Here is a 22,482-nt window from a genome sequence, read left to right as displayed (position 1 = left end):
GAGTGTGCCAAGCCGAGCTGAGCCAGGCAAGCCAGGTGGGGAAAGCACCAGCTCCCAGTGCCCTGGCTGCTCCAGAAGCATCGCCCCCCAACTCCCATGTTTAATCAGGAACGCTGCAGACCCCAACCTTTGAGGCTGCCCTTTCCTGGTGTCCCGTGGGGCTCCTGCCCAGGGCTGGGCTGGCTCTGCCCTCAGCAAGTGCTTGCAGTGGCATGGTTCCCCTCCGAACATGCCAGCTCTGCCTGTTCACTCCTGCATGTCAGGGTCCCCCCACATTCTCCCTCTGCAGCTGAGCATCCCCGGGCTGCCCCTCATGCCTCTGCTTTCCCGAGCCTGCCCACGGTGCCCCACATCTCAGGGTGCGCCCGGTCGCCCCCAGCATGCCGCGTTCATTGTGATGCTGACACGTTTGCACAGCACCATTCGCCCACCTGCACGCTCACAAAGGAGTTAAATCCCCCAGAGCGGGAACAGCAATGCAGTCAGCATGGGCACACACTCCCCCCAAAACACAGGGACAACCCGACCCAGCAGGGCCCTGGCTGCTGTGACACCCAGGGTGGCCCTGGTTTTTGGGGACACTATGCCCAGGCTGGCCTCAAGGTGGCAGTGGCCACCTTTGTCCCCAGGATTGCCCCACAGGGCTGGGGTGCCAGCAGGGCAGCACCCTGGGGTGCAGGCACGGCCAGGACTTGTGTGGCCCCAGTGGGGCAGAGAGGCTGCCCTGGAGCGGGCAAGGGGCATGGCCCTGTGGGCAGGGGGCTGCAGTCCCCACAGATGAGGGGCTGTGACCCCCGTGGTTGGGGAGCCATGGTCCCCATGGGCGAGGGGCTGTGATCCCCATGGTCAAGAATCCTTGGCTTCCACGGGGAAAAGGTTGTGACCCCGTGGATGTGGCCCACCCGTCCCATCTCCGGGGGGCTGCTGCAGGGGCTGCAGACGGCCCAAAGCCTGAGAGGGCGATGAACAGGATGGGAGCGCAGTGGGGCTGAGACCTGCGGGCAGCCCCTGGGACGGGCAGGGACTCGGGCAGGGACGCTGCGGGCTTCTGCCCCCGCCTCTGCCCGCCTCCAGCCCTGCCTCTCTCGGGCACTTTGCTCCCAGCGGTGGGAAAGCGGGAGCGGGCACAGACGGCACAGCGCAGTGAAGGGCAGCCTGCAGCCCCACCAGCATGGCCCCCAGCCCCACGGGGGACAGGAGCTCCCCGAGGGCGCCCCACTCCTGAGAGCTGCCCCAGCCCAGGACCGCAGGTGAGGCACGACATCCCATGCCTGGTAGAGGGCAGCAGCCAGGACAACCCCACCATGGCCGTGACACGGCCATGCAAACACAGACAGGCTTTGGGGGGCCCTGCGGGGAGCAGCTTTGGCCCCACAAAGGACAGAGGTGGGATCCCTGCGGCTGGACAGATGTGGGGTGGGGGTCAGCCACTTCTCCCTATTCCTCTACCCACCCCAAATCCCTCTGTGCATCCTCTTCCCTTAATATGCCTTCCTCCATCACCAAGGGCCTTCATCCTTCCTGGTGTGGCCACCTCCTCTCCTTCGTCTTCCTCTCCATCCCCCAAATTGCTGTCTCGACACAGGGTGAAGCTGCCCCTCGGGCTGCCGCAGCTTCGGGATCCTGCACTTCCCTGGGGAGGTGGAGGGACAGGGACAGCCTACCCAAGGGCAAAAGGAAACCCTCACCTCCCACCCTGCTGAGAAAGGGGGGTCACTTCGGAGCAGGGGACACGGTGGGCAGTGACGCTGCTGTCCCTGAGGAGGTGGCACTGGTGCCCAAGCAATGTGGGAAGATCGCGCTTTGGCTGCTCTTACGGCCGAAGGGAAGGATTGAAAAGAAATTAGGTCATGCTCACCTTGTGCTGGGGCTTTGGGCTGCGCAGACCACGTGGTGATTGGGGACAAGGGTCCTTCTGCAGGATGTTTTGCATAATTTCCCCTTGTTTTGCAATTTCTAAGAGCTTAGGCGAGAAGAAAAGCCCTGTTTGTTTCCCCGTGCTCCAGCAGTAGCTGGACCCAGGCTCACCCAGCCCCACATCCCTCCGTAGCTGCTTGCTCCCCTCTGAAATCCACCCTCCTGTCCCCTCTCTGAAGCTCCTGCCTGTTACACCATGATCCCCGACTCTCCATCCCATCCTGCCAGCAGCCAGGACTTCAGCTCTGGGGCAGAGCCTGCCTTCGGCGCTGCCCCACTCATTCATTTCGCTGGTGCCTTTCCAATGCCTCCGTAAATCCCCAGGGCAGGAAGCCTTGGCCGGCTGCAGGGGCATCCCAGGCTGGGGGACCCTGGGCTGGGGGCAGCTGTCAGCTCCCACCGGGGCCGGCGCTGCCTGCGGGGCCGAAGGATGGGTTCAGGCTGGGCATGGTCGCAGGGCTGGGAGCCAAAGCAGAGCTCCCGTTCCTGTGGCAAAGGGCCAAGGGCAGCACGTGTCCCCCCACGCGTGGCCCTGTCGCTGGCCCCTGCCCCTTTCTGCAGGTAGATGGCTGTGCGGGTGTTTTGCAGGACCCCTCGCTGCTTCCCAGGGCACGTGTGGGGGCCAGCCCGCAGGCACAGTCCCAGGGAGTTGTGCTTGCCATGGGCAAGGGACTCCCCAGCATTGCAGCCCCCGTGCTTCTGCAAAACGAGCAGGGCAGGAGCGGGCATCACCTCCCCAGCTCCCTGTCCTTTCCTTCCCTGCCGTGCCTCCCACCTCCCACTCCGGCAGCGAGCCCGAACACTTGGCTCAGACCCCACCACGGCTGCGGTCAGTCCCTCCTTGAAAATCCCACGCTGGAGAGGCTGTGGCTGGGGAGAGCTTTGCTGGGACGTCAGCGAGGAGTAGGAACAGGCCTGGTGGTGACACATCCTCGGGGTGAACTGACACGAATCAGTAGTTTAAACCACTGATTTTGATCGTGACTAAGATGAGGAAGCAGGAAACCTGTGGAGATAAAGCTTGCCAAATGTCATCATCTGTTGCATTTTTATTTTTTGGTGGTTATCCCCAAAGGAAGCTTGCTTAGGAACGGGGAAATCACGCTGCTGACTGCGTTCAGGCTCTATCAGCTGGCAGAAGCCACACACCTGCACTGTCCTCCAAGCAGCCCGGCACCATGTAGCTGCTCGGGCTCTTTTTCCTTATGCTTTCCTTACACCAGATTATTATTTTTTTTTTATTTATTGGCTTCTTCATATCTTAGTTGTTTGTTGACCTATGTCATTGGCTTTGGTCACTGGACCCTGCAGCACCTCCGGTCTGGTCAGGTTCAAGGCTTCATGATCACTGGCACTCAGAGGTCAGAAGAGGAAAACAAATCTCCTGGTGCCTTTTGTCCTCGGCAGTGTTGAGGCTTGGGGAGACACAACTGCTGGGCTGGGACCAGCACAACCAGCACAACCTTCCCTTTGGCAGAGGCAGCCCCATGAGACCACCACTGGCACCAGCGCTTGGTGGCTCAGGGATTCCTACCAGCTGTTTTTCCCTCCTGGTTCTGGGAAAAACAGCAAGTTCTTCCCACTGTTAATGTTTGATCAGGACCTGCCTGCCTTGCTCTCTGAACTCATCCCTGTCATAAAGGCAGGCAGCTGCCTGCGTCAGCCTCAGCGGGAAGGAAGCTGCAGGGTGTTTGATGCGAGCCCAAAGCTGCAGCTCAGCCCACAACTCAAACAGAGCACGTGGAGGTGCGTGCGACACGGAGGGGCCGGTCCCGCAGCCACCCACCTGCCCATCTGCCAGCTGATTCATTTATGATCATCTCTGTAAACCCGGGGATGTCTCTCCAGGTGAGGCTTTGAAGGGAGAAGATGGATCGCAGCTCAGCTGACCCCATGGATACACCCTGTAGGATATTCCTGCCAATGGTGCTTGCCACGAGAAGCCACAAGGCTGCACATCTCAGCGGCAAAGGGGCAAACAGGAGGGGGAGGAAGGAGCCTGAAAGGATGCAACCTTTTGCCTCGCACCACCAACACCAGCATCCTGCTAACACGTGTCGTCCCCCTGAGCCCCGGGTCCTCCTCTGTCCTGGTGCCCATCACCTCCTGGGTGAGCTCTGAACCAACAGAAACTGGAGACACACCAGCCCTCCCTCCATCAGATAACATTTTGGCTACACCCTTGTCTCTGCCCGCAGCACAGCAGATGCTCCTGCTCTCAGGTTACTCATCCGAGCATCCGTCCTGGCCAGCAGAAGCGGCTACGCCAAAATCACTTTGCCAGGGTTGGTGGAGGGTGTGGAGAGGCCAAGGCATGGGCAGCCTTCATCAGTTCTTTGCTGGACACCGTGATGGTGGCAGAAGCTCCCTCTTCCCTCTGGAGGAGTGGGCTCTGAACTTTAGACATCCTGAGAGGTGAATGCAACCCTTTGGCAGCTTGCGCTCACACCTCAGCCCCGGGGACAGATTTGCCAGGAGGATGTGGACCCCAGGCTTTGATCCTAACAATGTGCAAGAGGAAACGTCCTGCCTGCCTTGTGAACTTGCTCTGTCTTGGGCTGGGACTTGGCTCCAGCGCAGCTCATCTCCGCAGGGCTTAGATCATCGCTCTCCTACGGAGAATACTCAGCAGCTGGAGGCCCCTCGCCATCCAGGGACGCTCTCTCCCAAGGGCTCCTTTAACAGCCCCCTGAGGATTTCTCCGGGCTATAATATTCCCCCAGACAAGCCTTTCTTCTCCTCCCGCCTTTCTTCTGTCAAGGAGCCCTCTGGGACCAGCAGCATTGTCAGGATGGTGCCAATTAGGCTGAGCTGGCTTCCAAGAGGCTGTGCTGGCACCGGCCGGGGGCTGCTGTTGCTCATAAAGGTCTCATTGTTCGGCGCGCCGTGGGGCTGCTGGCCGGCGGGGCCGGCGCGGCCCTCTGTCTCAGGCACGCTTCCCGGCTCCACGCGGCGCTGGTGTCACTGCGCGCTGCTTAAAGGGATGATTAACGGGTGTCATTGTGGGGGCTGCGAAGGGGAGGATTTGTCAAGCCTCCCTCGGCTCCCCGCGAGGCCCGAACGCGCGAGCTGAGAAAAAGCAGAGAACCATCAAAGTGGCCGGAGCTCCTGGAGGGGGGGGGAAATCTGGCATCTTTGGCTCCCTTCCACGCTTTGTGCCTGACAATGGTGGGGATCAACAACTAATGCGCTTTTATTAACTGCTCCCCTAGATCTGGCTCGGAGAACATGGCCACTTCAGTGAGGACGTTCCCAGTTGCCCCGTGGACACCGACGCCGGCTCCCTGGCCAGGAGGAAACACCACCACAGTGGCGGAGGAAAAGTGCATCTTCAACGAGGAGTTCAAGTTCATCCTGCTGCCCGTCTCCTATGGCATCGTCTTCGTGGTGGGGCTGCCCCTCAACTCCTGGGCCCTGTGGATATTCACCTCCAGGATGAGGCCCTGGAACGCCACCACCACCTACATGTTCAACCTGGCTGTCTCCGACACGCTCTACGTCCTCTCCCTCCCCACCCTGATCTACTATTACGCCAACCGCAACAACTGGCCCTTCGGGAAATGGCTCTGCAAGATTGTGCGCTTCCTCTTCTATGCTAACCTCTACAGCAGCATCCTCTTCCTGACGTGTATCAGCGTCCACCGCTACATGGGCATCTGCCACCCCATCCGCTCCCTGAAGTGGGCGAAGACCAAACACGCCCGCATCATTTGTGTGGGTGTATGGCTTGTTGTCACCATCTGCCTCATCCCCAACCTCATCTTTGTCACCACCAGCTCCAAGGGCAACAGCACCCTGTGCCACGATACCACCAAGCCCGAGGAGTTTTACCGTTACATGCACTACAGCTCCTCCGTCATGGCCCTCCTCTTTGGGGTCCCCTTCTTGGTGACTGTCCTGTGCTACTGCCTGATGGCCAAGAGACTCAGCAAGTCCAGCTTCTCCAGCTCCGGCCCCCGAATGCCCTCCTACAAGAAGCGCTCCATCAAGATGATCATCATCGTGCTCACCGTCTTTGCCATCTGCTTTGTACCCTTCCACATCACCCGCACCATCTACTACACCTCCCGCTACTTTCAAGCCGACTGCCAGACCCTCAACATCATCAACCTCACCTACAAGGTCACGCGGCCCCTGGCCAGCATCAACAGCTGCCTCGACCCCATTTTGTACTTCATGGCTGGGGACAAATACCGGGGGCAGATGTGCCGGGGGCCAGCCCAGCGCCTCCGGCCCATGCCCACGTGCAACCTGGCCCTGGTATCTCCCTCCATGGACAACGTCGCAGGTGGCACCCACACTGCCGGCGTCATCCAAGGGACAGGGACAGCACGGAGTGGAGGCGGGTGCTGAGGTGCCAAAGGGGGTTCCAGTAACCTCATTGTCTGGTGTCCACGAGTTGCAGCCCCTCCAGGCTCTGTGTGAGCACCCTGGTACCCCCAGGTCCCCAAACCTGACCTGCCCAGCCCTTGCAGGGGCAGAGACTGCAGGGCTGAGGGCTGGTGGCCATGGGGCTTGTCCCAGCTCAGCGCCGGGGTGCCGTGGGAGGAGGGTGCCAGTGCGGCTCAGAGCAGGACAGCCACTGGGCACCCAAGGGAATGGGAAGGATGCTGAGAAAGCCATTTTAGGGAGGCAGGCTGGCATCCCATCCCGGGGTGCTCCTGGGGACATGTCAGGGCTCACAAGTCCCTAAAGAGAAGGGACACTGGTCCCTCCCTGGGCACGCAGAGCCCTTCCAGTCTGCTCAACAGCAACGTGTGGGGACCGGACTGAACCTGGGGACAGAGCTGACACCGGGCCCACCACGTGCCTGGCAGAGGTTCTTGGAGATGTCCCCGTCACACTGCTGGCCTTGGGAGAGGTGGGGAGGGACACGGCATGGGGCACTTGCTGCCTGTCACCCCCAATAAAGCCACTTCCCCTTTCTCTACGCTCAGGCCCGTTTCTTCCCATAGCAGAAGGAAGAGGGACGAGACGCCCACCCTCACCCCAGAAAGCACCTGAGAGCAGAGAAAAGCCACCCGCCGCCGTGGCGCCAGCACTGGGGCAGGTTCCGAGCGAGGGGCCAGAGTGGTGACACCTGCGACGATGGGAGAGTCCTCGAGAATCTGCCTTTATGGGTGTTTGCTTTCCAAATGTTTACCCAGCCTTTTTGTTTGACCAAGTGCCTGCGCAGAGAGGAGCAGACCAGAGATGGCTATCAGGGCTGTCAACTCTCCCACGCCAGCCCGGGCAGGGATGGGTCAGGGCTCTCCCCAGCATGGGGACACTGGTGAGGGGCTGCCCCCTATTGCCCCCCCATGAGTCCTACCAGCACATGCCTAGGGAAGAGATGCCCATAGCATCTTCAGGGTGTCACCCCCCCCAGACATGGCACCGACCGCATGCAGCCACATCCCACCAGGAGCTGCCCAGGTCAGCCGGAGAGGGAGAGGGCCCCAGGGATGCCACATCCCAGCCCGGCATTCCCATCCCACCAGACAGTGGTACCCAGAGAGCCCCCCTCACTCACCGCTGAGCCCAAAGCAGAGAGGAGACCTCCCTCCTGAGCCCAATTAACCCAGTAAGAGCAGCTGCTGCCCCTCACCTCCCATTATATCCAACGTGACCCAGGTGGACATGGGAACTGCTTCGTTGCACCTGAGCACTTCAAGGGTGCCCGCAAAGCACAGCCACAGCCCTGGAGATGGGGCTGCCAGGGAGGGGGCACGGGTGGGTGGCGGGCGCACCCACACGGGGAGTGCAGGGGTATGGCTGTGGTGCCGCCGATCCTGCCCCCCCCAGCACGCACAGGCAGCAACAGGGCGGGTTGGAAATCTCTATTGGGTACAGAGGCGACAGAAAAGGCTCATCTGGGGCCAGACCAGCACCTGCCCCTTGCCCAGGGCCACACGGTCCCAGCTGAGGCCACTTCCATGGGTCCCCAAGTCTGGGAGTGTCCCCCCTCCACCCCAGAGGGGGATGTCTCCCCAGCCTGGTCCCACTCACCATGGGGATGCCACCCCAAAAAATCCCATCTCGTTCCCTCCTCCCATGATGCCCCCTCCCTCAGCTCGTGGTGTCCTGGCTACCTTGTGGGGACCCTGGCCATCGCTGGCCCTCCCACAACAGCCCCACGTCCTCAGGGGATGGCTGTGTCACCCACAGCTTCTCCAAACCCCTTTCAAGGGGAACCCTTTCCCAATCTCCCCTTCCCCTCAATTCCTCCTCTCCTCCCACCTCCCGCACAGGTTTTTCTGCTGGAGGAGCAGAGGGCTGGAGTGGGGACCGTCCCCCATGTGTCCCCCGTGCCGGGCCGGCTGAAATCCCCACCCACAAGAGCCCGCTGCCCTTGTGAGCCAGGATCTGGCCGCCGGCACTGGCGCACTCAGAGGATGTGCAGCTCGTCCGTCTCCGACAGCCCGTATTTGGTCTTGTTCTCGTTGAAGAGCTTGAGCAGGGAGCGGACGTACATCTCGTGGTACATGTCCACCGTCTCGCAGCTTGGGTCCTCGATCTTGGGCACTGCCAGCGGCTCTCCCACTGTCGGGAGGGGAGGAAGGTCAGGCAGGCAGCTCAGGGATGCGCTTGGCTCATTGGGGACATCGCAGGGTGTCCTCCTCTGCCCCTCCACCTTCTGGGGGTCCCCTCCGTCCTGATGGGCAACGCTTACCAACAGTGGTGATGGGTCTGGCATAGGGGAGGAAGCCCCGGGACTGGACGGAGGTGAGACCCCGGCCGTAGAAGACGCAGGGAGCGAAGCCCATCATCTTCTGGAAGCGCTGCTGGATGCTCCTCATCCAGCTGCCCTCCTCAAAGACCACCTGACGGAAGAGGTCGTTCTCCCCAAAGGAGAAGGAGGGGACAAGGTAGGCCCTGTGGAGGGGACATGGTGAGTGGTGATGGGGTGCCGGGACCCCTGGAGCCCCACAGCGGCGATGGCAGCGGTGCCCGTGACCCACCCGTGCTGCAGGGCCATGCGGACAAATCCCTTGCGGTTCTTCAGGATGAGCGTGGTGACGCCTGGACGGCAGGAGAGCGACTCGGCTGCACCGCCGATGACGATGGCTACCGCGTTGCCAGTGCCGTTCTCGGACAGCAGGTACCCGATGGCGCGGCGTGTCACCGGGCACAGGCCTGCGGTGGAACAGACAACTGGTGCTGTGGGACTGCCTGGCCGTGCAGCGCCCGGGTGGTGGGGACCCTGCGAGGGACCCCCACAAGGCACCGTGTCTGGTGGGACCCATGCAAGGGCCATGCAAGGTACAGTGCAAAGACTGTGCAAGGACCATGCAAGGGACCGTGCCTGGTGGGACCGTGCAAGGAGCATGTAAGGGACAGTGCAAGGACCGTGCAAGGAGCATGTAAGGGACAGTGCAAGGAACATGCAAGGACCATGCAATGGACGGTGCAAGGGACCATGCCTGGTGGGACCGTGCAAGGAGCATGTAAGGGACAGTGCAAGGACCGTGCAAGGAGCATGTAAGGGACAGTGCAAGGAACATGCAAGGACCATGCAATGGACGGTGCAAGGGACCGTGCCTGGTGGGACCGTGCAAGGAGCATGTAAGGGACAGTGCAAGGAACATGCAAGGACCATGCAATGGACAGTACAAGGGACCGTGCCTGGTGGGACCGTGCAAGGCGCATGTAAGGGACAGTGCAAGGACCGTGCAAGGAGCATGTAAGGGACAGTGCAAGGAACATGCAAGGAGCATGTAAGGGACAGTGCAAGGAACATGCAAGGACCATGCAATGGACAGTACAAGGGACCGTGCCTGGTGGGACCGTGCAAGGCGCATGTAAGGGACAGTGCAAGGAACATGCAAGGACCATGCAATGGACAGTACAAGGGACCGTGCCTGGTGGGACCGTGCAAGGAACATGTAAGGGACAGTGCAAGGCGCGTGTAAGGGACAGTGCAAGGACCGTGCAAGGGACGGTGCAAGGACCGTGCAAGGGACGGTGCAAGGACCGTGCAAGGGACGGTGCAAGGTCGCCCCCTGCTGTGAGAGAGCTCCCAGGGAGGGCGGGGACCCCCGAGCTGCCAGCCCTGCGGGCAGGGTGCAGGCAGGGTGCAGGCAGGGTGTGGGTGGAGTTCAGGCAGGGCACCTCCTCTGCCCTGCCTGCTCCCAGGTTTCCCCACAGATGGGACCGGGGAGCCCCCCTGGAGCCCCGCTGGAGTCCCCCGTGCCCGTGGGCATTGCTCTCTCCATGGCAGCAGGCAGAGGTGGGCAGGAGCGGGACAGGCAGGGGGGTGCATCCCTGGGGCACCCACTTAGCTCAAGGCAGCACAGCGGGCCACGCCTGCAGGGCTGCCCGTGAGGGTGCCCTCCGTGCCCCTGAGGGCGCCTGCCCCGCTGCCCTCGGACCCTCACCCCCGCTCATCAGGTACTCCCTGAAGACGGGCAGGCGGAAGTTGCCGGCCAGGGTGGTGAGGAAGGGCCGGATGCCCGGGAACATCTCCCCGAAGCCCGTCGAGCCCGTGATGAAGTTGCAGAAGGCGCCGACGCAGAGGATGCCGTGGGGGTGGGAGCCGATGATGTAGTTGTGGCTGGGGGACAGGTCATGCGTCTTCACCAGCTGCAGGGACAAAATAGTGTTGTGGGGACATAACGGCGGCACGTCCTTTTGGGTGGTACCTCCACCCGCACGAACATCCCGTCCCGGCTCCCCACGCCATACCTTCACGGGGAAATAATCCCGAAAGTGGTTCCACACGGGCCATCGCCGCAGGCACGGCAGCCTCCTGCCACCTGCAAACCAGGGAGGGATGGCAGATGACGACGCCCACCCCAGCAGGCAGCAGGACCCGTGGGAAACACTCCCTGCGGACCTGCCGCATCCCTCTTCCCACCACGATGATGATGGGGGAGAGGAGGGAAAGAGCAGGTGGGGTATGGTGCTCCCCATTTGCTGTGCTGGGACGGACCCAGGGAAAGGGGGGACCCCACACCCCATCCTGCTGCAAAGCTGGAGGAAGCGGTGGGGGCTCTGCCCATCCCCACCTTTCTCCGGCGTGTCCCAGTCGAAGATGATCCAGGCCAGGTAGAGCGCAGAGATGGGCCAGAAGCTGGTGAACACCAGGTAAATGAGGAGCAGCAGGCTGACAGTTCCTGCAGGAGCCACGGAGAGGGGGTGAGTGGGTGCGCGCCCACCCTGCTGGGATCCTCCCCCACAGCCCCCTACTCACCCAGCAGCAGGAAGCTGAGCACCCACTGCAGCACAGAGAGGAGCTGGAGCCAGGAGCGGATGTCTCGCTGTGAGGGCCAGGGTGCTGCGAGCAGGGTGCGCAGGGCAGTGTGGATGCTGGCGCGGCTGCCTGCGAGGAGGGATGGGGCACCCAGCCCAAAACAGCACGGGTTGTGGAAATGCTGTCCCGGCTGGCCTGGGGGGGGTGTCCTGGTCTGGTGGTACCTGTGGCTGCTGGGGTTGGGGCATGGGGGGCAAGGCGGGAGGTAGGATGGGAAGGATGAAGCAGTTGGGCAAGGAGGGATGGGATGGGGTGGGGGATGCTCATCCTCAGAGAGCTCTGGACCATGCTAGGAGGTGGCCCTGGGCAACTGGAGCCTGCTCTGGGGCCAGCCCTGCTCCAAGCAGGGGGCAGCTGGCAGGTTGGGCACCCCTAAGCCCAAAACAAATGCGCCTGTGAGCCTGGGTGCACCAGTGGAGCCGAGCGCAGGGGCATGTCTTGCACTGTGCCAAGGTTCCCGAAGACCAGGGGACGTTCAGGCTCATAGATAATTCAGGGTTTTCTTAGCCAGGCTGGTGCAGCAGGGAGGTGCAGGGCAGTGTCTGCCCCGCAGCAAGCCCCAAGGACAGCGGCCAGGGGCCGAGCCAGGTGGCCGAGGCTGGCCGCCCCCGCTGAGCCTTGCAGCCCACGAGGGACAGTCCAGCAGCCCGTGGCCGCTCCACTCCCCGTGCCACCCCCTTCCCTCCAGCCAACCTTGGTGAACCATTAACCGGCCTGGGCCGGGCGCCAGGATCCAAACTCCAGGCGCGGCCCCATCCCTCCTCCCTGAAACGGGCCCAAGGCACTGGTCCCAGCAACGCACTGCTCCTGGACAAAGGTCCACTGTGGCCGAGACCTCCTGGCATGGCCACTGCAGCGAGCCATGCCAACCCTTGTATCACAATAGCCTTATTTTCTTGGGAAAACAACCCAAAATCAGCCTGCTGGCCAGACAGAGAGATGCTCAGGGTGAGACAGGAGCAGACCTGTCCCTATGGCTCCGCAGGCCAGGGACCCTCAGGTGGGAGGCAAGCCACCAAACCCCAGTTTGGGTAGCTGGGGGAGGTTCAACTCCTCCTGGCTCTCTCCATGAATGGGACAATTGAAATAAATTAAACACTGGAGTCACCACCAGCATCAAAGAATTGTTTCCCTCTCCCCTGAGCAGCGTGCCGTGCTTTAAGCGATCCCTCCTGCCCGTCCCCGCACGCCCAGCGAGGCTTCCCCAGAAGCCCGGCCACCCGCACAGCCCCGCCGGTGTCAACTTCCAAAGCCCCCCCTTTGTTTTTTTTCCAGGGGAGAAGCAGAGCTCTGCCTAGCGAATTTGTGCCTACCAAACAGTTGCTTTTTTTAGTTGGCTTTTCTAGCTCCCCCCAAGCACCCCGTGAATGTCCAGACCGCAGACAGAAAATGGAGAAACCCCGGGGGTTCCGCTGCCAGCCCTGTCGACGGCGACGGAACGCTCTTCAAACCCAGAAATTGGGATTCTGCGGCCTGGGGCAGCAAGGAAAGACGAAGGGGAATTTGCAGCACTCTGGAGCATCTTGCAGGAGTAACGTTACCGAATGCATTGTCAGAAATTTCATTCCTATTGAGCAACTGTATGTTTTCCTCTGGTGCTGCTAACCCCAAATTGCTCCGAACACCTCCCTTTCCCCTAAGCAGTCTAAAGCCAATAGACAATAGTGACAACAAATGCTAGTTGCATGAGCAGTTCCTCGCATCGCCAGAGCATCAGACACCATTCAAACACGCTTTGGAAATATCTTACCACTAAGATTTTGGGAACAGGCTGCAATAATTGTTTTCATGGTGGCAAGTTGTTCTGCGCCAGACCCTGGTTCAGCAGGTTAAAAGGCGAGTTTGGAAATACCAGAGCGCGATTGATTGTGTATCCAGCTGCTTCAACCGGCTGATCCAAGGCAACCGCCTGCCGTGGAGGGGAGCGGACACGCTCCGGTCGTGGCTTGCAGAGCAAGGAGAAGAACTGATGGTCCTTGGGAGGATGAGGAGTCACAGCGAGCGGTGAGAAGCTGCTCTCAAGAAGGGCAGCCGCTGCTCCTTGGAAAGACACCGCTGCCGGCACTGGCGGTGGCCGCCGTCCCCCAGGAATGGTACCGTCCACACTTTGGGTATTTCACAAACCGCTGTCATGCTCTACCGGTGTGCCTCCCCTCCAGAACCGCCCGAAAACGTCATCCCAAAGCTCCCGCAGTATGGGAACACAGCCTGCCAGGCGGGCCCTGACCCTCAGCCCCAGTGCCCAGCACCATCCCCTCCTCTTCCACCCCTAAGAGGGGCATCGGGGTCAGCTAGCCCTGCCTGCTAGCCCAGGAAGACTGGAGCACTGCCTGGAGAGGACTGGAGGGAGAAAAAATGAGAAGAAAAGGAAATAAGAGCAGCACAAAAGCAGCACTGAGATGGGGCCTAACGGCCAAAGGAACAGCAAAAAGCCACAGGAACTAATTCACTCGAGCTACTTCTCAGGATCTACCTCGCCAGAGGTTCTCGCTAGGAAGAGCTGGCTAACGTCATCTGTATGGAAAGGATAAATATATATAGATATACATTATCATATATAGCATCAATAGGACTGCACATGCTGTTAAAGTGAGAAACGTTTCACAGGAGAGGTTTGGAACCCAGGAACCCACAAACACTCATAAACTGCTGTTGTAGACTGTAGAGACTAGAAAGGGTGCAACAGCACTCACAGATGTAGATCAGTTAAGAGGAGCCGAGATTGCAGATTGCTACACATAACATGTCAAAGCTCCCCTGCAGCCTAGCTGGCCCCTCAGGCGTGCCTGAATCATGCTAACAGGGAGGAAAACCCCCAGATTCTTTCGGAATCGCACTGTCCCCAGAGGTAAGGGAGTGCTCTGCTGATGAACCCAACTGCACCAAATCAAAGGGGGGAAATGCCTCCTGGCTGGCTCCAGGTGACACACTGCCACATACGCAAGCTGCGGTGATGCTCTGTGGGGATTTTTTTTACCCCAACATTTGTTAAGAGCTTTAGAACAACTGCAGGCACAGCTGCCAGCCCACGCTGAGCGACTCCAGAGCTTCCAACTACGATTCCTCACTTTCTCGCCCAGTAACACCCACCGCATGCCGGGTCAGTGCCAGGTAAAGCAGACCAGTCATGCCCCCTCTCTTCTCACTCAGTTCAGGATTAGTGCCAGCAGCTGTTCAAACTAACTTCAGAGGAATCCAGAAAGGGTTTTCACCTCTTCAGGGTTACTCTGTAAGTAGACTTCAAAGCACACCGACAAACAGTGCGCTACCTGGCTCGAATACGGCACCATTTGTGCCAGTGTCGGCCCCGTAGGGCTCCGCAAGACGTCCGGACACGCACACGTTGCGCATACAGCATGCGTGCTGTGGCCACGCAGACCCCACGTTATGCTGAGCAAAAAAGGACAAACATTTCTATTAAGGCATTTGTACTATGTGTAGTATCAGCACTTCAAGACATTGCCCTCGAAGCGCCCGACCTACTTAACGCAAAAAAAATGCCAAACCGCTTCAGCCTGCCCGCTCGGGGAGGAACAGCGGGACAAGCCTGTGGAAAGGCCACAGCCGAGCGCCTGGCTGCACACAGACCTCCCTGCTGAGGTGAACGCTGCACTGCAAGCTGGTGCGTTCAGAAGCCTCGGCCAAAAAGTCTGCCCGTCTGACATTGCCTATTTCCCATCCCCAACTCCCCTGGTTGCTGGAAACCAGCCTTAACGGACTTGCTCTAAGAGCCTAGGACGAAGAGCAAGGGATTTGCACAACAAAAACTAGGCAGCACAAGAGATTTTATTTTGCTTAAAATATAGAGGAAAAAAATAAATACATCCACCCACAATACAATGAGCAGTTTCCAAATTCATGTACTTTTCTTTCAAGGACTTCCTCTGACTGGGAGAACAGAGGCAGTCTGACCCCTCGGAAAGAGCTCCACCTGACAGGAGCTCTGTGGTACCACTGTACATGACCAGTGCACTCAGTCTGACATTTAACGTAAACCAGAGCAAACTTATGTTCACTCCTCTGCTTCCGGTGCCTCCCAGAGAAGCCAAGGATACCTCTGTGTATGTACAGTGTATTTACTCCTATATCTCCAGGACACAGGCAATTCTTACAGGATTTCCAGGCCCTGCTCCCCCTGCAGCGAGAGCATCAGCCCACATTCTGCCGGTTGCCATAGCCTCTTGGGTGTGTATCTTTCCAGTCATCCCAGTTCCGAGCTTTTTGAAGAGCTTCCTCATCGTCCTCCTCCTCTTTTTTCTCTTGCTGCTGCTTCTGCAACTCTTCCTCAGTTATACCTGCTGAAGGTGAAGAACAGGAGTGAGGGACGGTGGAAGATCCCTAGTCAAGTTCTCAAAAGAGAAGCCCTGCCAGGAGCCGGTCTCGACAGAAAGCAGGAATTGTCAAAGAGCAGTCTAGCAAACCAGTTATTCTCACAGCCTGATGAAGTCTGTTCTTCCTCTTCCTCAGTCAGTGGGTGTTTTACACCCTGAACATATCCCTGTTCACCCTCCCCCTCCACCAGCTTCCCAAATTCTCTATTCCAAGCTTTGCCGCTCTGTACCTGGTGCTCTCTGAGGCGCGCTCTGACCAGACACGACCCCTTGCCTTCTGCGCTGCTCATACCAGTCATCCACGGTCATCGTAGGCAGGCCGGGATATCCAGCACCAAACACTCTACAGGAAGAGAGGGGCACTCAAAGGCGGCACTTTACATCTCTACGAATGAGCCGACGCAGCAACAACCACGCACAGAACTACTCTGTAATTCAATTTGTACTAAAAACATACGGCGTGTTATCAAGGAGGGCTTGAGAACAAACGTATTTCTACAGCTTGGGCCTTCAGCAACAGATTTCCGTAACAGCATTTAAAGAGTTCACCCTGCTAGTTTAGGGAGGGGAAGACTGTTCTAGTCCAAAGGCCTTCAGTTGCTTCTCCAACCCAAAGGAGAACACTGTGCTACTACCGCTTGCCAAGGAGGCCCCTGGGAACTGAATCAGGCACTGCTTGGCTAAATAGATGTATGGAAGGCTCAGGGCAAATAATGTCAAAAGCACGAGAAGAAATGTGGTTTCTATCCCATTTTGTGCTTTAGCTGCCATATTCCTTGCAAGAATCTCAGGGTGCCACAACGCCTTGCAATTAAAAACTGTATTCTTGTGACTGACCATTCGCTAGTAGGTATCGCAACTTCCCAGCCCCTAAGATCACTTGTTGGAACTCAGTGAAATCTTCCAGAGTTTATATTAGATTAAGAGAACACATGCGCTTTTCTGCTGGGCTCTATTTTAACAGTGAACAATCCTGTTATATCACATAAAGGTTAGAGGGGCAGATAAGCCTTGCCTCTCTGCAGCTTACCAAACAGCAAGCACGTGGCCTATAAACTAACACAGTAATATTTGTTTATTACAATCTCCTCTTCTGTCCCCCCAACAGGAGGAAGCAGCATTAGCCAAGCTGCTGCAGTGTGCTGGTAACAGAAGAAATCAGAGAAAGTTCAAGGAATGCATTAGATGATCCCCCCACCCCCTGCCCAGACGCACGACCCATGCCATCTTGATGCGACATATGCTGCCCAGAGTGTCCAGAGGTAACGACTGGTTTTCTGCACTTGAAAGAGTATTTTAAGGTTGAGGTGAGAACAGAGCACTGCCTTGTCCTGTGTCTAAATAATCATTAAACAACGTACTTAGCCTGAGCAGCATCCCGGGTAAGAATGAAAGGTTTCAGTGGAGCCCTGGCTTGCCGAGAAGTACCATGTGGTGGTGCTGAAGACTGAAGGTGCAAACAATAGTCATGAGATAATCGCGTAGACGAGAATCCCCTTCACTGCTTCCCACCCCCAACAACTTATTAAAGGTCTTGTAGAAGAGGAACGCCTCTGCTGTCAGAGGAACATCCCAAGATGGACACTTTGGGCCTTAATCCAGTTTAAATCATGAACTCCACCTGTGAGCTTCTACAAATCACTTCTCCTTGTGTCTTTGTTACACACCCGTTCTGATCAAAGTGGAAAGCTGACAGAGCTAAACCAGATCAGCTCAGATCAAAGCATGAAATAGAGCTTATTTTTCCCAGAGATCAAACGCAGAACACTCTGAAGCGAGTAGACCCCATCGTTCCCAGTGGTATCACGAAGGGCACCAGGCAACCCACACAAGAGCAGAGCTCTGCAACGCCAATAATGAACTGCACAAACCAGCTGCGCCAAAAACGCTGGACTATGGTCTATGTCAGCACATTATGGGTTTTTATTTCTAGACAGACACTTTAGGTGAGTAACAAAAAGCCCAGGAACACTGTTCTAGACAGGAACGGCAGGTCTATGAGAAGCTTTCAGCATTCAGAACGGGCATTTCTTTCTGTAATGTGGACGCTTTGTATCCCAGAAGCATAGGTTTGAAAGAAATCACAAGGGTCTTCTTTTAATTTACAGATATACTTAGTTCTTTAGAGTTAATGGTCTGGCAGAACCCAGCAAGGTGGAGAACAGCCTCTGCACACAGACCGGTTCAGCTCTGACACTCGACGCTCTAGCATTTCACAAGCCATAACTGTCTAGAACATGTGGTAGCACCAGACAGTGACTAATCCAAAAATCAGACCACTGCTCATTCAGGATTAAACCAAACCCCACCTGCTTGTGCTGTGACTGAGCTAAATTTCAACTGGGAATTCACAGAATAAAACTTATGAAACTCTGCTGTTGAATTCCTCTGTGGTTCATTTACTTGCAACAGCATCTACCAGCAGGTCTGACTACCCAGAGTTCGCAGGACCCGCAGTGCAAGAGAGATCTCATACCTGCTTTGCTGTACCTCTGCTCCTCAGGATGACCATTTCTTGGTCAATACTCTCAATTTCCTCAAGGCTGGTGTTGATCCATTTCTGGATTTGCAGTATGTAATATTCCCGTATCTGATCCTCATCTGCTTGCTCGCTCTCCACAAAGGTTCTCATAGAGGCCAACCTGTTCTCCAGCTCCTTCTTCTGCTTATATCTGTCTCAAAGAGGACAAAACGAGATCATTTCAGTAACCGTTCTCTAACACAACCTAGATAGTGTTTTCTAAAATAAACCATTTCCTATTTCTTGAAATTCAATCAAACGTAGTTAGAGAGCCACCTCCTGTCCCAATCCTCTTCTAATTGCTTTTCACAGAGGTGACAGTCGCTGACCAGTGCTCACTGGGGTACACAAATCCCAGACGTTCATAAAGCTCCGCATGCCTTTGACAGATCTCCTCGTGCGAGGACCCACCCAGGTAACAACTGAGCAAGAGTCCTGTAGAACTAAAGCACTGACTTACAGGCACGTACCCGTTGAGAGGTGGAGGAGCACTGGCAGCACCAGATCACACTGGATCACCATTTACTGATGACCTCTCACGATGCGTAAGCAAGAGACAAAACGCCAAGCAGGGGGATCCATCTCCCCACCTCATCTGACTGACAACAGAAGGTTTTTGACACATGAAAACTACAGAAATCAGAAGAGTTCCATTCTGCTTAGAAAAGGTTTTGAAAATGCAGTTATATACATATACGCAGCACCAAGATCTTTTCCTCCTGTCTTCCCCATCGCTTCCATCTGTCAGTTCAAATTTAGACATTATATAGGATCTTTACTACTCTTTGTAAGAGGTTTCATGTAATGTCATGCATTTAAAAAGAAAACTGTATACAAAAAGGGAAGTCACGACGGTTTAGTGCTGTAATTTAAGTATCTCCCATCTGTTAAAAGCAGTTTTAATAAGACAGATTAAATTTAGAGGCGCCTCTCTCAATTATTTTTTTCTTCTCCTTAAAGTTGAGCAATCCTTGACAATTAAGCCTCCCAGGTAAAATTAGGCAAGCTGGGCAACATTAACTTCCTGGAGAAAAACAGGACTTTAACTCATCAGCTCCTTCACTGAGAAATCCAATGTAATAGCTATTTTGAATTGCTTCTGTATGACATGAACATATCAAGGAGCTGCTTGTAAGGCAGATTAAAACACTTCCAATTTCTCTCAGGCGTTTTTTGGGGGTGGGGTGCTGGTGTTTTTTAATAGAATTTTGGTCTCCTGGATTTTTTGACCTTTCCAGGAATTAGTTATTAAAGGGGGGAACTACCTATCTAATACACTTCCAGGCTAAATTCTTGCATGCCACTTCCCTCAGTTACAGTGCCACCTGGAGAACGAACAGAGAGAATCAAGGATTAGAAACCTACGGGAGCTGAAAGGACAAGGAACGTACAAGGGTTGTTCTGAAAAAACAAACCCATCCACAAATGCTCCACAGGGAACCCCCAAAACCGCACCTGGACGGGCTGCGCTCCCGACTGCCCAGCCCTGTCCTGCAGGGAAGGAAAGCAAACCACTCCGTTCCTGTTTGTTTTTACACTCCCAGCAGGATAAGCTCTCTTCAGTTGGCTGTGGCAATCCCAGCCCGCCCCCTGGGACGCTGCAGCGCCTGCTCTTTCAGAGAGCAAGGCTAAAGGCAGCTAGGACAGGACAGGCCTGGAGCTGGTGCAGTGATACAGGCCTTCTTAGGAAAATCCTTGTTCATGCAGTCTATGCATTTTACTGAGAGCAGATATAATTGCAATGTCTCACCCTGATCAAGTACCAACCTGCTTGCAGAGCTCACAACAGAGGCACCTCCTGTTTGCCTTCAAGCAGGAGTCACGGTACAGGCAAACACAAGCCCGCAGCGAGAAGGGGGTTCATGTATAACCAAAGCCCTACCTGCAGCACCCACAGAACTTGCTTGCGCTCGGGAGGTGACGTGCAGCTCTGAGGCTACAAAAAGGAGCCTGTGCTGAAGAGGTGCTGACCCTGAAGGCCCTGATGTATTCTGGTATCCCAAACCCACCTCAGTGAGGTTATTCTCTAGAATATAAGTCATAACTTTGTATTCATGCAATTTAAACAGCTCTCCAGCCCAGCTTGGGCCTCCCAGTGCTACCACAATAACTGACAACTTGATTGTCAAAATCCCCAGCTGAAGCATGACAACGAGGCATAAACCACCTCTTTATTTAAAGATCTAATAAGCACACTGGCAGGTATCTTCCAATGGGGGTGGCTTTTCATTGTCAGCAGTGACTAAGAAACTCATCATGAGAGCTTTTGTGTGGCTCTTCTTCAATGACCAGAAACTAAAGACATAAATGCACCTCCCCGTCCGTGCACAACCCAACAGCATTAAGTAATAATGTGGTGCATCTCTTAAAATCAATGTTTCCTGATCAAAGTATTCCAATACCAAGGGAAGCAGTTCCTTCCTGACAGTCCTGTCCGCACAATCTCGCACTGCCTGAGGCTCTCCCCTTCTCTTAAACTGCTTACCAAAAGCCTTTAAAGACCGCAAAGTCAGAGCCTACCTTTCGATTTTGGCTTGCCTACTCGACGCCATGGCCACCAGGCTGGTCTGGGCAGCAGCAGGGCCCCCCAGGGATGGGCTCCCAGCATCCTCCTCCTGGGGGGGACTGGCGGGGGGCAGGTGGAAGCTGCCCAGGCCGTAGCTGCTGCAGAGTTTGAGAAAGCGCCAGAAGTGGGCCCGAGCGCTCTCCAGGTGCTCCAGCCTCCTGCTCAGGTCGACCTGCTTCAGCGTCAGGGCCCCCAGCAGGGCAGGCAGCGGCAGGTACTTCAGGTCGGCCGAAGCTATCTCCTCCAGCTCCTCGTTCTCACTACAAGGGGACAGGCAAGGTGAGGCGAGCCTTCCCCTTCCCACTCTGCTCCATCCAAGCCCAGCCCACTCTGTGGGGGCCGGAGGCCTGTGTGGAGGCGGCAGAAGGCATGGAGGGCCCTCGCACAGCCTCACTGGGCCCCTCCAGGCCCAGACCCACACCCAGACCCTCGCAGTCCCAGACCCAGGTCCAGGCTCAGGCCCAAGCCCAGACCCAGATCCGGGCTCAGGCCCAGACCCAGATCCAGATCCAGACCCAGACCCAGATCCGGGCTCAGGCCCAGGCCCAGACCCAGACCCAGACCCAGACCCAGATCCAGATCCAGACCCAGACCCAGACCCAGATCCGGGCCCAGACCCAGACCCAGATCCGGGCCCAGGCCCAGACCCAGATCCGGGCCCAGGCCCAGACCCAGATCCGGGCCCAGGCCCGTCCCTCCCCTCACCTGAACAGGTCCAGCTGCGCCACCATGGCGGCCGCCCGGTGCAGGGCATCCAGACCCTGCCGCACCTTATCCTGCACGGCGGGGGCCCCCGAGGAGGGCTCGGCGCCGGTCTCCACCTCCTCCCAGAGCCGCCGGCCCGCCGCCAGCAGCTCCGCCAGCCGCGGCCCCGCACCGGCCCCCTCCGCCATGCTGGGCCGGGAAGGCGTAGCCGCCCAACCGCTTCCGGGTCGGCCGGGAATGACCCCCCCGTCGCCGCCATCTTGGTGAGGGCAGCGGCGGCGCCCGAACGAGCGCGGCCGCCATGTTGGTTGTGGCGGGCCGAATGCCGGGCCGGGCCCGGGGACCCCCGCGGCGGGCAGGCAGCGTCGCCCACGCGAGGCTCGGCGTGGCCGTGGGGCCTCACGTGCGTGCGGTGCGCCTGAAGCTGCTCCTGACTGCCGCACAGGCCTCCCCAGGCCCTGCGGGGGGCCCCCGGGGAAGGAGCCAGGGCGGTGTGGTCCAGTAAACCCGCAAAATTGAGGCTATTTAGATAAATGGACAGAAAGCGTGCAGCCCCTCGGGCTGGGACGGCGGGTGACACGCGGGGTCCTCTCCTGCTCCTGGGAGAGCCCGAATGATGCTGAGCTTTAGGATACAGCAGGACTTAGTCCAGGCTTGTGCTGTGCAGGGCTTTTGCTCCGTAGTCCGGGACCTAAATGTGAGAGACGATCCTGGCAGCACGCAACGCGCAGCTCGAATGCTCAGCAGCGTGGTCCTACGGTTTATTTGTTTAAGCACAGCACCTTCCATTTCTTCCCTCTGTACCCTTTTTACAACAAAAGGAAGCTAAGCAGCCTTTCTAATTTCTTTTTTATTTAGCTCCTAAGTCCCTTCTTACAATATCTCTGGCACTTAAATAGGCATAGGGCAGGTAAGGGTTAAACCTGGGCTTTTAGGAACTGATGTTGGTCCCTTAGAAACACAGGTAACTGACCTAGATGTGAGAAATATATATGGTGTAACTATAATTCACGGCCGGCCAGAAGCACTCGGCCTCCAAGAATGAGTCAGTTTACGATTTACTCTGTTTGCTTCATACCTACGTGAGATAGCTCGATAAAAAGCTACTCATAAAAACCAGAAGAGCTGTGGGTTTGCGTCCCCGTTCGCTGCGCCCTGAGCACCCGGCAGCGGTGTCACTCTCCTGCCACCCTCCGTGCGTCCGCTTTGC

The 22,482-nt window shown here is 57.2% G+C and overlaps 3 protein-coding genes and 1 long non-coding RNA gene across 6 annotated transcripts; 1 reads left to right on the top strand and 3 right to left on the bottom strand.

The window, feature by feature from the left end:
• Positions 1-1,081: 1,081 nt before the first annotated feature.
• P2RY4 (pyrimidinergic receptor P2Y4) lies at positions 1,082-6,847 on the top strand. 2 transcript variants are annotated; one of them, XM_064462805.1, is made up of 2 exons: positions 1,082-1,250; positions 5,130-6,847. In XM_064462805.1, the coding sequence occupies exon 2, from the start codon at positions 5,146-5,148 to the stop codon at positions 6,268-6,270; it is 1,125 nt and encodes a 374-aa protein (XP_064318875.1). In that variant the 5' UTR covers positions 1,082-1,250; positions 5,130-5,145; the 3' UTR covers positions 6,271-6,847. The 2 variants fall into 2 exon arrangements, with proteins under 2 accessions (XP_064318875.1, XP_064318876.1); XM_064462806.1 differs by lacking the exon at positions 1,082-1,250 and adding an exon at positions 4,339-4,783.
• An 874-nt stretch (positions 6,848-7,721) lies between these two features.
• LOC104042017 (diacylglycerol O-acyltransferase 2-like) lies at positions 7,722-13,262 on the bottom strand. Its single transcript, XM_064462807.1, has 8 exons — positions 12,900-13,262; positions 11,090-11,218; positions 10,905-11,012; positions 10,582-10,652; positions 10,275-10,479; positions 8,859-9,033; positions 8,570-8,772; positions 7,722-8,439 (listed from the first exon to the last, which is right to left on the bottom strand). Exons 1-8 carry the CDS (start codon positions 12,937-12,939, stop codon positions 8,285-8,287), a joined length of 1,086 nt encoding a protein of 361 aa, XP_064318877.1. The 5' UTR covers positions 12,940-13,262; the 3' UTR covers positions 7,722-8,284.
• On the bottom strand, positions 9,632-10,268 carry LOC135315325 (uncharacterized). The gene is made up of 2 exons (XR_010374756.1): positions 10,171-10,268; positions 9,632-10,008 (listed from the first exon to the last, which is right to left on the bottom strand). It is a non-coding gene; the product is annotated as an uncharacterized LOC135315325 (long non-coding RNA).
• Positions 13,263-14,917: 1,655 nt separating the features above from the next.
• Positions 14,918-21,493, bottom strand: IGBP1 (immunoglobulin binding protein 1). Of its 2 annotated transcripts, none has more exons than XM_064462804.1 (6): positions 21,273-21,493; positions 20,522-20,827; positions 17,957-18,152; positions 16,842-16,927; positions 15,711-15,823; positions 14,918-15,444 (listed from the first exon to the last, which is right to left on the bottom strand). In XM_064462804.1, exons 1-6 carry the CDS (start codon positions 21,458-21,460, stop codon positions 15,299-15,301), a joined length of 1,035 nt encoding a protein of 344 aa, XP_064318874.1. In that variant the 5' UTR covers positions 21,461-21,493; the 3' UTR covers positions 14,918-15,298. The 2 variants fall into 2 exon arrangements, with proteins under 2 accessions (XP_064318874.1, XP_064318873.1); XM_064462803.1 differs by having other exon boundaries at positions 14,918-15,447; positions 21,273-21,492.
• Positions 21,494-22,482: the final 989 nt, after the last annotated feature.

The sequence above is a fragment of the Phalacrocorax carbo genome, chromosome 11, assembly GCF_963921805.1.
Source record: "Phalacrocorax carbo chromosome 11, bPhaCar2.1, whole genome shotgun sequence".
Lineage (NCBI taxonomy): Eukaryota > Metazoa > Chordata > Aves > Suliformes > Phalacrocoracidae > Phalacrocorax > Phalacrocorax carbo.
The sequence above is the reverse complement of the archived record's forward strand: the minus strand, read 5'-3'. Positions and strand labels throughout refer to the sequence as shown.